The sequence below is a fragment of the Gossypium hirsutum genome, chromosome A13, assembly GCF_007990345.1.
Source record: "Gossypium hirsutum isolate 1008001.06 chromosome A13, Gossypium_hirsutum_v2.1, whole genome shotgun sequence".
Classification (NCBI taxonomy): domain Eukaryota; kingdom Viridiplantae; phylum Streptophyta; class Magnoliopsida; order Malvales; family Malvaceae; genus Gossypium; species Gossypium hirsutum.
In genome coordinates this window covers 82,778,433-82,790,735 of record NC_053436.1, presented here as the reverse complement: position 1 = coordinate 82,790,735, position 12,303 = coordinate 82,778,433, and the positions used below count along the sequence as shown (strand labels likewise).

General features: G+C 33.9%; 1 protein-coding gene across 9 annotated transcripts; it reads left to right on the top strand.

Moving 5' to 3' along the window:
* Nucleotides 1-3,803: 3,803 nt before the first annotated feature.
* Nucleotides 3,804-11,478, top strand: LOC107895063 (putative methyltransferase At1g22800, mitochondrial). Of its 9 annotated transcripts, none has more exons than XM_016820267.2 (12): nt 3,804-4,051; nt 4,214-4,411; nt 4,502-4,582; nt 5,169-5,247; nt 6,735-6,876; nt 6,958-7,027; nt 7,773-7,837; nt 7,944-8,022; nt 8,946-9,033; nt 9,635-9,699; nt 9,818-9,907; nt 11,066-11,478. In XM_016820267.2, exons 2-12 carry the CDS (start codon nt 4,223-4,225, stop codon nt 11,177-11,179), a joined length of 1,062 nt encoding a protein of 353 aa, XP_016675756.1. In that variant the 5' UTR covers nt 3,804-4,051; nt 4,214-4,222; the 3' UTR covers nt 11,180-11,478. The 9 variants fall into 9 exon arrangements, 8 of the variants coding, with proteins under 8 accessions (XP_016675756.1, XP_016675757.1, XP_016675759.1 ...); XM_016820268.2 differs by having other exon boundaries at nt 3,820-4,016; XM_016820270.2 differs by having other exon boundaries at nt 3,828-3,920.
* Nucleotides 11,479-12,303: the final 825 nt, after the last annotated feature.

Here is a 12,303-nt window from a genome sequence, read left to right as displayed (position 1 = left end):
GGTACTTAATTGCTTAGTAACATCATTTAACACCTAAAAAAATCAATAAATCAATGTTATTATTATAAATAATGGATAAGTCTAGGCCGAAACAAAGTCCCAACCTCCCTTACTAAGGCCTAGATGAGGTTTGGAACACACAGTAACACAAACAAGTCAAAATCTGACACAGAACAAAAATTTGCAAAACAGGGCCACATGATCGTGTGCCCCGATAGTGTGGAAGTACCTAGGCCATGTGGAGGCCTACACTCCCATGTGAAGGAGGCACATGCCCGTGTGAAAAGAGGCACACGGTCGTGTGGTTATGACATATACTTGTGTGACCTAGAGACATGACCATGTGAACAACTCGTGTAACTCTCTGTCTGAAATTGCTAAAATAAGGTGCAAGGCAGACACAGCCGTGTGAAAGTCTCACATGCCCGTGTGATTATAGACTAAAATTCCCAAATTCAACCACACAGCCGTATGACACCAAAATTGCCCCAAAATCTTAATTTCCCAATATCACACGGCCATATGAACTGCCCAGGTGTAGCACACACTCATGTGGCCACCCATGTGGTCACGAAACGACACTGAAATAGCCTGAAAATCATGTAATTCACCACCAAATTGACCCCCAGTTGCTTAAACTAAAAAATATACCAGAAATTACAGAATTTCCTATGATTCAACAATAAATCAAAACCCAAACAACACCTCTATTGGTAAATTGAGGAAACACACAGAAATTGTTGAATTTCGCAAAACCTAAGCAGCAATTCAATAAAGGAACAGAAGAGTTTCTGAACACACACTTGATTTCGCAAACCAAAGCTCTCGAAAGGATCGAACGTCACCTTCTACCTAATTGAAATCTCAATTACACAAACAAACTAATTTAAGAATTTGACTAATTTAATTTAAAAGTCACAACAAAAATATACCAAAAGACAACACTTACCCGATTCAAATCCTATTAGACAGAAAGGAAAGGACAATGATATATGGAATCGAAAAAAGCAAGAAGAACAAACGACAATGATTCCCAAAAGCAAAACTACTAAGAAAAAACAAAAGGGAAAATGAGGAGAAGACAAAAAGAAAACAAAAGTGCTAGAAAGGGAGAAAAGAACATGCTTTAATTTTTTAATTCATTAATTACCGTAAAACTAATAAATAAATAAAATAAAATAAAAACTCAAAAATATCTAAAACACTCGTAAGGAACCGAACACAAGACCTAAAGGTAACCTACCACACTTATAACCACTAAACCAGTAGACTCATTCTGACACTAAAACACGAAAACAAACACAATTGCTCGACCTAGCCACTAACCCTACCTACAGGGTGTTACATGGAAAAGATGAAAATGATGTGTAGAAGTCCTAAGGAGCCTTGAAAACCCAATGAATTCACAACCCCCTTCAATCAGCTTTAATTTTTGCTCCAAGAAAGAAAACTTGGTAAGAAAAAGCTTGAAGATGATCCCTATAACCTGAAAAGATTGTTAAAACTCTTTTAAAAGAAAACTCGAGAAATTCTTAAATAGAAATCTCAAAGAGAATTTTATAATCACAAAGTGAAAAATGAATGAATTCCTCCCTTGTGTACAATGCAAATGCTTTTATATAAAATAACTAAATAAATCTAAATAAATCTCTTAAGTATACTAGAACTCTAATTAACCTAAACAAGTAGTTTTAAACTAAATTTTCTTGTTGACATAAAACTCCTAAATAACTTAAAATACTTAATAATTACAAAAAAATTAGAATAAAAAAAATAAGAGCTGATAAATACAATATTGAGTTAATATATAATAAAAATTAAGCCTAAAACACGAACCCAATATGAAATGCCTAAGCTTGTGGGATTGATTAGGGTCCTTGAAGTGAAACGCTTAAGCTTGTTAACATCCTCCACACGAGCTTGTCATCATGGATTGAGAGTTTAGGCCCACGAACAAAATTAGTCCCTTCTAATTCATCCTCACTCCGTATTGAACTTCAAAATTCATCGTCTTGAAGCTTCACCTCTTTTTATCATTTTTTTTTGTGATGAAGTCTTGAACAAATAAGTTGAGTTTTGACTTTAGCTGCTTGGATTTGGATCTTGTGATTGGGTCTTGATGGAAACTAAGTCTATCTCTATTATGGCCTTTGAATTGGACTGAGTTACTCGTATCACCTTTTAACATTAGGGGATTTTGGGCCTCTCCCATATCGAGTCCAATTAAAAGTACTTCACAGGCTTTTAACTCAATACATTATAATTCGATCCAACCCGATATTTATTTATTTATTTTATTTCCAAAAATAAACTTCCTAACATATTTCCAATTAAATAATATTCTCAATACATTCTAATTCCGTTAAAATAATGATGACTTTATTGTAAAAGAATCTATGAGAAAACATATTTAACTTTTCTGTATTCAATGGTTCATTATGACCAAATGGTTTATTTCCATTTTCGAACTTCATTTAATTCGAAAAATATAAATTTATTTTTCAAGTTATTTTCATTTTCATTGGGGAGAAAACCACATTCATTTCTAAAAGATTTCATTTCTCCATTTTCATTCATTATCGGAGGAACCATAATCATTTCCAAATGATTTCTCATTTCTCCTTTTTCATCATTTCTACTCATTCTTGTTCATTTGATTCAACATGCAATTCATTTCTAGTTTTAATGAGCTAGGGGAGGGACTGATTGGACATATATGATTGAAGCTCAAATAATTTATGATTAAGTTCTAGATTTTCGCCTATTACTTATAAACTCATTTAGTCACGAAGCCATTCCACTATAGTATTATGACTAAGCTCTCCCTAATGGCATACCATTATGAAAACAACTCGATCAATGCTCGTCCAATAACCTTATCATAAGTGTGTTACCCTCATAGGATATCCTTAATATCTTTGGGATAAATTTTCTCTCCCAATATAATTCTATTTTATCTTATGACAACCATTTCATCTTCCTTCATAAAAAATCAATTACTATCAAATAGTAATCAAGTAATTCATCACAAAGATGAATAACTCGTGACCGCATTTACTTTCCATCTACCATGTAATGCTAATGAGTGGATACCATTTACCCATATCTCGGGTTATGAATTCCATTATTGTGAATGACGCTACCTACTCTAGAAGTTGTATACCCAACACACCAACTTTCGGTTTCTTATCTATTTGAACTCAGACTTTACTTACATTAAAGTATACGGGTTATGCATACATAGTCTGTCATCCACTCAAGATTTAAGCATGCCACACTTTGAACGTCATAAGTGAATAAATTCATAAGCAGTTTAAGATCTATTCTTCTTAGGTCCAGTCCAATGTATTATCAATCTAGTTAGTATTATCTATGTCTTTATCTTCTAGGAGTTATCTGCTCTGATACGTAAGACAAGACATCTCCCTAATTAAACTTTACAGACACATATTAGTCTTTCAATTGGTTTGCTCATTTTTTATTAAACTAATGACATGTTTAAGTTAGTCTACTAATATAAGTTGTCTTTCTGTAGTACGACCTGACCACGTAATACTACATACAAAATACATGAGGACATTATACTAAGTATATGAACGTTACCAAAATACTCTTATTTTAAAGAGTAATTAATATTATTTTAAGAGTAAATTTTTTTATCTTTTTATACTTTTATATAATCTTTAAATAAAATAATTAAAAAATATTATTTAGGATCGAACATAAAACCAACAAATCTATCACTCCAGTAATAAATATATTACTTAAATATAATAAATATATTACTTAAATAAATGTGATACTGGCGTCAAATACGTATCTTATTTTTATAAGTATTTTTTGAATGACCCAAAATTTTTCTCTAAAATATTTTAAACCGGTTTCACCTGAGCGTAGCTGAGGTCACTCTAGAACTCCCGGTAGTTTTCACTTTCATTTCTATAATTTGATCGCCGTCGTGATTCGCCACCCATTGACTGATTTTTCGAGGCTTAGCGCTCCGCCCCCAAGCGCTTGTATCTCGTCAAGTCTAAGATTCTTAAATTTCCTTGTAATATTTAATTAAATTAATATTGCATACTTACTGTTTGACAAAATGCTTGTTAAACAGATTATTTGGAGTATGCTTAATTAAAACTTCATTCCAATTAAGGATTGCCCAGATGGAAACATAATGTAAATTACTTATCTTTGGATTTCTTCCTTTTCGTAGTCGCAGAGAATGAGGAGATTCCTTTTCTCTCAGACCAGTTGTTCCCTGTTGAGAAGACAAAGAAGACCGAAAGACATACCCCACCGATGGTTCATATCATCCACTTCCTTCTCTACTGCGGAATATGAAGACGGCGACGCCTTTCAAAGCAGTCCTTCTAAAGTCAAGATCTTCGACCGCCACCTCAAACGCACTCAGGTAGGTAGTATATTATTTTTATTTTCATATTTATATGAGTCTACAAATTGTTGATTGATCAATAAGTGATGATTGATTTTTGAGCGGCAGCGTGATCGAGCTGCATGGTTGCTGCGTCCCAACGATTCCTTCGTACATGCTGTAGCTGAGAATCTAGTAGATCGCTTGGAGGTTGTTATCTGATTTGCTTTGCTTTCCATTTTATTTCACAAAGAAGTTTATTTTTGTTTTAGTGACACTAAATTCTTGATCGGCCATGCTAGTTTTACTTCAGGAAATTGTGAAAAAGACGGTCAACTGGTTTGCTCTACCGTACCTATTCGTCATGCTCATTTGCTTCAGTCTTCGGTTCTCTAGGACATAAATGTCTCATGCTTCTAATAAGTATTCAGTGGCACAAAATTTTGTACTGACTAGTGGTAGTTGGAATGATCTTAGCTTTTAGAAGGGACAACATTTTTTTAAGGCTGAAAGTTTTCCTTCGTAATTTGGGTACTTTATGTTTGTTTCTTTACCTTCTTTATTTTGAAAATTATGTCTTTTTTATAAAGGAAAAAGAATAAGAAATGCATAATTTACTTTTCCAATGAAAAATTATATTAGAATTGAGGATGCTTTTGTTCCTTTTAATTAAGTACCCTTTTCTTTTAGCAACTTCTAAAGAAACAATAAGAAGCATCTAGCAAAAGCATCAAGTATAAGAAGAATAATAATAGTAATTGTAGAAATTAATTATGTATGTATTTTCAATTTTTAGGACTGCAAGAAAACATTTCCTACTGCATTATGTTTTGGAGGCTCGTTGCAAGCTGCGAGGCAAATGCTGCGGGGACGTGGTGAGTGTTAGTTATCAAGTTCCTCTCCTATCATTTATATTGCTATTTATGTCGTTTAACACTATAACTAGTCAGTGGCCTTTTCAAATTTTAGAGGAAAAATAGTTTAAATGAGGGGATCCTTTCCAATTATAGAAATGTAGAAGATAAATGTGAGTGAAAATTTTCTTTTTATATGGTTGTGGTTAAAGTTGTTAAGAGTTAGTGTATGAAGTGATTGACGCTATTGTTTTCAAATGAACTTGTATGGGTTTTGCGCCTGTTCTAGTACTTATTTTTTTCCCTGTTAGAGATATGTAACTAATTCTGATTCTTGTTATTTCTGTTTCTTTATGGTAAAAGCTTCCTTACCAATTAGATAAATGCTTTACAACACCCATTTGAAATCAATGAAAATATCAAGGTTTTTGAGCAGATCAAAAGCCAATTTGCTATAAAGTGTACAAAATTGTATGTGTTTGTAATCACAGTTTTACTGATTTAGGTTCTATTATATGAGATGGTTGTTGCTATGTTAAGGCAAAGGATAGAACTTCTGCAGATTTCCATCCAAGAATGATTCGTATAATATGCTCAATTTTAGTTTATTTTGGGTGCTTATGGTTATACAGGTGCATGTTTATTTCTTGGAGTTTATTTTTAAGCCCCTTTTGATTGTTGATTTTGCTACTTTGCAAGTAAAAAAGAAAAAAAATAAATAAAAAGAAGAAAGGGATTTGGATACAAAAAAAAGAAACATTTTATAAGAGTGTAAATTAAAAGCTTTATTTTAAAGGTAATAGAAGCTTCATTTATATTGCATCACATAATTGTGCCTGAATCAGAGCTATTGTTTGGAAATGTGCTTGATTTTAATGACATATAGTTTTTGCTTTTCAATTTTTACTCTCTTGCAAAATGTGAGGATGTACAAAGCTAGCAAACAAAAGCTCAAATAAAGGGAGCCTTGTTAAGTGAAGGCCAAAACACCAAAAAGCCATCCTACTCTTATAAAAATTGTGTTTTTAGCACATTCTTACATTGATCAATTTGTTCTTCATATTTAACTTATACTGCTGCTGTTACTTCTTTATATGCATTTGTTTCCTACTACCACATTCGTTTAGGATCTTTTTCATTTCTTTTACCTTATTTTCTCCCTCTAAGTTCAAATTAATCAAGACAATTTCTTTTCTTAGATCCTGAGTTTTTGATTTTACACCACTTTTATATGTGTTATTTGATATCTAGAATGTCATTTTTGTATTCCCTTACAGCCTTACTGAATATTCAGTGGCTGATCAAACTTCCTCCTCATCCTTGCAAGTTGCAGTGATTTATTTAAAACTCATTTTAAGAATGATCTTCCTTATTTCTGAACTTCTGCAGAGATATGTTATTAATGTTGGTAAATATATAGTGGTGTTTGATTTATTTGAATGATTGAGTCAAAGATAGCCTCTGTAGTTAGTAACCATCGTAAATCGTAATGATTCTGAAATCTGCAGGTGCAATTCAAAAGTTCATTATGATGGATACCTCATATGATATGTTAAAGCTGTGCAAAAGTTCTCAACGGGATTCTGACAATGAAAATATTGAGACTTCATATGTGGTTGGTGATGAGGAGTTTCTGCCCATCAAAGAAAGGTACTCATGAAAACCTTACTTTATATGTTATTGTTGAAATTTTCTTTCAAATTCTAACTGATTGTATTTGTTGATGTAAAGTTCAGTAGATTTGGTAATCAGTTGCCTAGGGCTCCATTGGACAAATGATCTTCCAGGGGCCATGATACAGGTATATATTTTATATTATTCAGTGCATTAAGCATTCATGTCAATCTTTGTGCTATTCTATTTTCAAAAAATATATTGGTGCAATATGGATTAACATTGGCTGGAGCAGGCGATGCTTGTTATGACTTATGGGTACACTATAAGCGAGTAGTGTGGTGCTTGGGATATTAGTAATACGCTTGATTATTGTGCTTAAACTTGGAATACTCACATACACATGCATATATGTGCAGTCTATCCTTCTAGGAAATACTATCTTTTTCTTATATTCCCTTTGGACAAGTTTTGACTTCCATACTCTTAAAATATATCACAAAATAGTAAAATATCATTCTTGTTAATGTTTTTATGGCTGCAAGTAGTAAATATGCATCCAGTGTTAAACAGGACTGTATATACTTTTGTGCAATGTTACCAGAGGTAAACCTTGGCTGCTAGCTAGTAGTGTATAATAAGATCATCAATGGTTTATTGAAAGGTATAGAATCATTACTATGGGTAGAGATGTATTTTAGTCAAGGAGAGGAGTTATATAATTCATCATAAAGGCCTCAGCTATATAAGCCAGTTAAGCCAGTTTTCTCTTGTTATAATTTATTTTAGTCCTGCTGGCACTGAAGAGCAGCTATCCCTGCCTCTCTTTGTTATATTTCTTTTATTGAGTTTCTAAATAAACCATACGCAAAATATTCAGGTTGCTTCTATATCCATGTGAATGACAATGATATTAATTGTATTTCTGACAGTGTAAACTGGCATTGAAGCCGGATGGCCTATTCTTAGCAGCTATTCTTGGAGGAGAAACCTTAAAGTTGTCTATACCCTTTTATTTTTTTCCTTTGCTGATTAGAACCTAGATTATACATTGTTGCATGTTGCCTTTCTGGCTCATGTTTGTATCTTGTATTTTTTAATAGGGAGCTGCGAATAGCTTGCACCGTGGCTCAAATGGAGCGTGAAGGAGGCATTAGTCCACGGGTATCACCTCTGGCACAGGCATGTGACCTATTTACATGTTTTCTTTCATTTCAGTTGCTCACATGGTGATAGTTTTTTGTGTTTCTCAATCTTTATACTATAACTGATTCTGTGGATAGATATGTGTATTTTTTATCATTCGTTATTGTTCACTTTAGCAATTGCAATTCAACCATCGATTTCTGATGTTCATGCTTCTACTTGCATATCTATATATCTGTACACATGCTATATATAAAATGGCTTAAAAGTGTTAAAACTTCTGAGGAGATATTACACAGAGAGAGACACTCAAGGACGATTTTTCTGCATCTTGCAATTTAATTAGATTCTATGTAATTTAACCGTGTGAACCTCTCTGACTAGGCATTAAAAATGAGGTTAATTTTTTTTGCTTTTTTACTTTTACTGTTAATGGATCATCTTCTATCTCCAATTAGAACTGTTTTACTGTTAGCCTGTATAAAAAGCTAGGCTGAATCTCTTATTTGAGTTGTTGATCACGATATTGTAAAACTAAAGTTGATGGTCATGTTCATATTCCAAACTTAGAAAAAATAAAGAAAAACAAGCTATTAATGTTATTTTGCTTTTGGGCTGGGGTGGTTAAGAAAAAGTCGGTGTGAAAGAAGTATCAGTAATAATGGTGCGAAAGTAACACTTGCAGCATCCTTTATAGTATAGTAAATGTGAGGGAAACCTAGCTCCCTACTGCAAATTTCAGTTTGGCTTTTCCGTTGTGATCTAAATTCAGATAGAGAATTGACTAAGCTTGTTTTGAGTTAAATAATCATAATTCAATTGCATAAAGATTTCCTAATGCACCTGTCGAATATGAAAAATATAGCCCTCATAACATTTCTTTTTTTTTTTTTTAAATAAAAAGAAAAAACATTGTCTATTACCTTGGTGTTAAATAACAGTTTAGCTTTTGTCTTCAGGTCAGGGATGCTGGCAACCTTTTGACCAGGGCTGGTTTTGCACTTCCTGGTGTTGATGTTGATGAATACGTGGTTAGATACAACAGTGGTAAGATTCCCTCTTAAAGTTTTTCAGTTTTGAATGTGGACCTGTACAGTTGTACTAGCTGTCTGATCTGGTGGAATATATCAAATTTAAAATGTTTCCAACTATGGGCTTACAAAATGTCTGGGTGAAATTTCATGTTCAAGTACAACTTATTTCCAGGACTGCTTTAAACTGGTATAGATGTATAATAGAGAGAGCTCAAATTGTTGAATTATTTGTAAAAGGGAATGCTAAGTTTTTATTGTTGTTCTTATGAAAAGTCTTCCACATTTATTTGTGGATTGTTAACATAGCAGATTAAGAAACAAAAACAAATGAGATTTGATGCTGCAGGCAACATGCTTAGTTTCCTATTAGCGATATGCTGTATTTCTAGCAGCCAAAGTGCTTCTAGCTGTAATAATTCACCATTATCAGGACTAAAGTCAAAGGAAATGTGTATCAAGATGATTTCTAATGCAGCGGAGTATTTCGTAGACGCTGATGTGCCTTACCCTGTATAGGCTGTCTTTGATGATTAATTGGCCTGCTATTCTTGACATTGTTAATTTGTGAACGTTATTTTTCAATATGAATTAAACAATGTTTCTCTTTCATGCAGCCTTGGATCTAATTGAACATCTGCGAGCAATGGGTGAAACTAATGCACTTCTGCAAAGGACCAATGTAAGACATCTTTTAGACAATGATGTTCAAAACAAGAAATCTAGATGATGTTCAAACAAGGGATCAGCTAAGCTAACCTTAACCCTTGCTATATTTTGTTACTCTATCTTGAAACCAGATCCTGAAGAGGGAAACAGCTCTAGCAACCGCAGCCATCTATGATTCAATGTTTGCAGCCGAAGATGGCACCATCCCTGCAACTTTCCAGGTCAGTGCATTAATATCCATTCCAAGAGCTGTAATTTGGAAGAAGAGAATATGCATATCATCGATCTTTTGTTCTCTAATTTAGCGATTTGGAATCTATGATCTAACTTCGCTCTGACTTCGCTCTGATTATTCCCCATTTTCTACTTCTACATTATTGTTTGTAAATTGACTGAAAGTGGAAGAGCTAACTCAGCAATCTAACCATATGAGGAACCTAAAAAAACAACCAGTCCAGTAGGCCTCTCTCCCTTTTTGGTAGAAATGAGAGCTGAGGGCCCTAAGAGTAATATGTTAACCCAGGAGACCAACACCTGCCACATCAGCTACTAATATGGACTGCAAGTTTGTAACACTTCAGGGCATTATGCAGGATGCAGACTCCATTTTGTTGCAATAAGCTATTATTGGAAAATGAATCAGCTATGGTTTTCTTCTTCTTAGAATATGATCTATTTTCTCTCCTTCACTATTACTCTTGGTTTTGAAATTCTCTGTTTCATTGACATGGCTTGTAATCGTTGTTGGCAACAGATTTTGTTTACCTTTTTTTTCTCTATTCTGCCTGTCTCTTCAACTGTTTCTTCCTTAATCCACCGAGAGAGTGATGGATAATTCCTATCCCCCCTGGGGGGCTATGTGGGAAGCAATCGAAAGTTTAATAACTTGAGTCAAGTCGAGTCCAATCCAATCTCCCCTGCAGGGGCTTGGAGGGGGTAGGAGGTGAAATGGTCTGATAAAGAATGCTTTAATGACTAGATTAACTTATCAGCATCTAAATGCGGGAGTTGAAGTTGAGAAAGTCTCTATTCCAGCCCACCACCTCTCGTAGGGCTGGAGTAGCTTATATGTTTAACCTTTGCTTTAGCCTCGTCTAGGTTAATCGCAAAACTACTAACCCCATTCTTTGCTCTATGGCACGGGCATGAATTGATCACCTCAGCACATGTAAACATGGTTGAGACCCATTCAGTGAAAGATCACAACCTTGCACTTTGCAGTCAACACTTAAGGAAGGTGAGATTTTTTGTGCACTTTTCTGGCATTTTCCGCACCACTTCATAAGTTTCTTCAAATCAAAGGTCTGACTTGAGCCTTGGAATGAAATGATTAAATAATCACCAAGTTATGGTTTTTGACCTAATCATTTGTCTTGTAGGTAATATACATGACAGGGTGGAGAGAACATCCTTCTCAACAGAAGTCCAAAAGGAGGGGTTCTGCCACAATATCATTTAAGGACATACAAAAGCAATTCGGAAATGGGAGTTAATCTCTATGTTTGTGTGGCAGTGTTCGTCTATTTATGCAAAGAATATGTAAAATGCTAGAATCTGAGAGCTGAGAATAGCACAGATGTGTCAGGCAACAGAGAAGAAGGTCTAGAGATGATGCGAATAAACTCCTTTGTAATTGCCATTATTCACTTCTATTTGTAAACTTTAGGTAGGAAGTTGATGGTTAAAATAAGAAACTGGGAATGGACGTGTTAAAAAAGGTGGGAAGTAAAATTAAGAGTTGATGAACGTCTGGAGTTATCTACGTAATAAACGGTTAAGCATGCACAATCAATACTTTTATTTTATTATTTTATTTTATTTTATTATATCTCCACCAACTTAGGACATGTGGTAGTGTGGTAGGCCACTTGAAAAGTGACGTCCATCCGCTACAAATCAGGTGTTCATCAAAAACTCTTTCCCAATTTGACTATCTGATCAGATAAGATGTAGCCGTTCAAAGAAGTTAGCCGTTTGCTTTTCAGAAGATGCAGCCATTCGCTCTTCCTAAACATGTGATCTCTTGTTAATGCGATTCTTTAGGTCATCGAATTTCTCTCTATCACAATTGAGAGGGAATAATAATGAGTCTCATTGCAGACTTTTTTTCACGCATTTAAGATTTTTACATTTAACAAATTTACTATGAACAAAAAATTTATTTTCATTTTTGAACTTCATTTAATTCGAACATTTTAAATTTATTTCTAGGTCATTTTTATTTTTAAATGTTTTTCATTTCTCTAACATTTCTATTTTTATCCATTTCTGTTCGTTGAATCATGCAATTTATTTTTTATTTCAACGAGCTAACGAAGGGACTGGTTAAAAATATGCGATTAGGGCTCAAATGATTTATTATTAAGTTCTAACTTTTCGCCAATTAATTATAAATTCATTTAGTCATTAACTCATTCCACTATAGTGTCATAACTAAGCTCTCCCTAATGGCATACTATTACGAAAGCATCTCAATCAATGCTCGTCCAATGACCTTGTCATAAGTGTGTTACCGTTATAGTGTGGCGCCCCAAACCTGATCGAGATAGTCTAACTGGAATCCAGAACATCACATTAGTCATCAAGGCGACTCAAACCACATCGCAATATTTACACA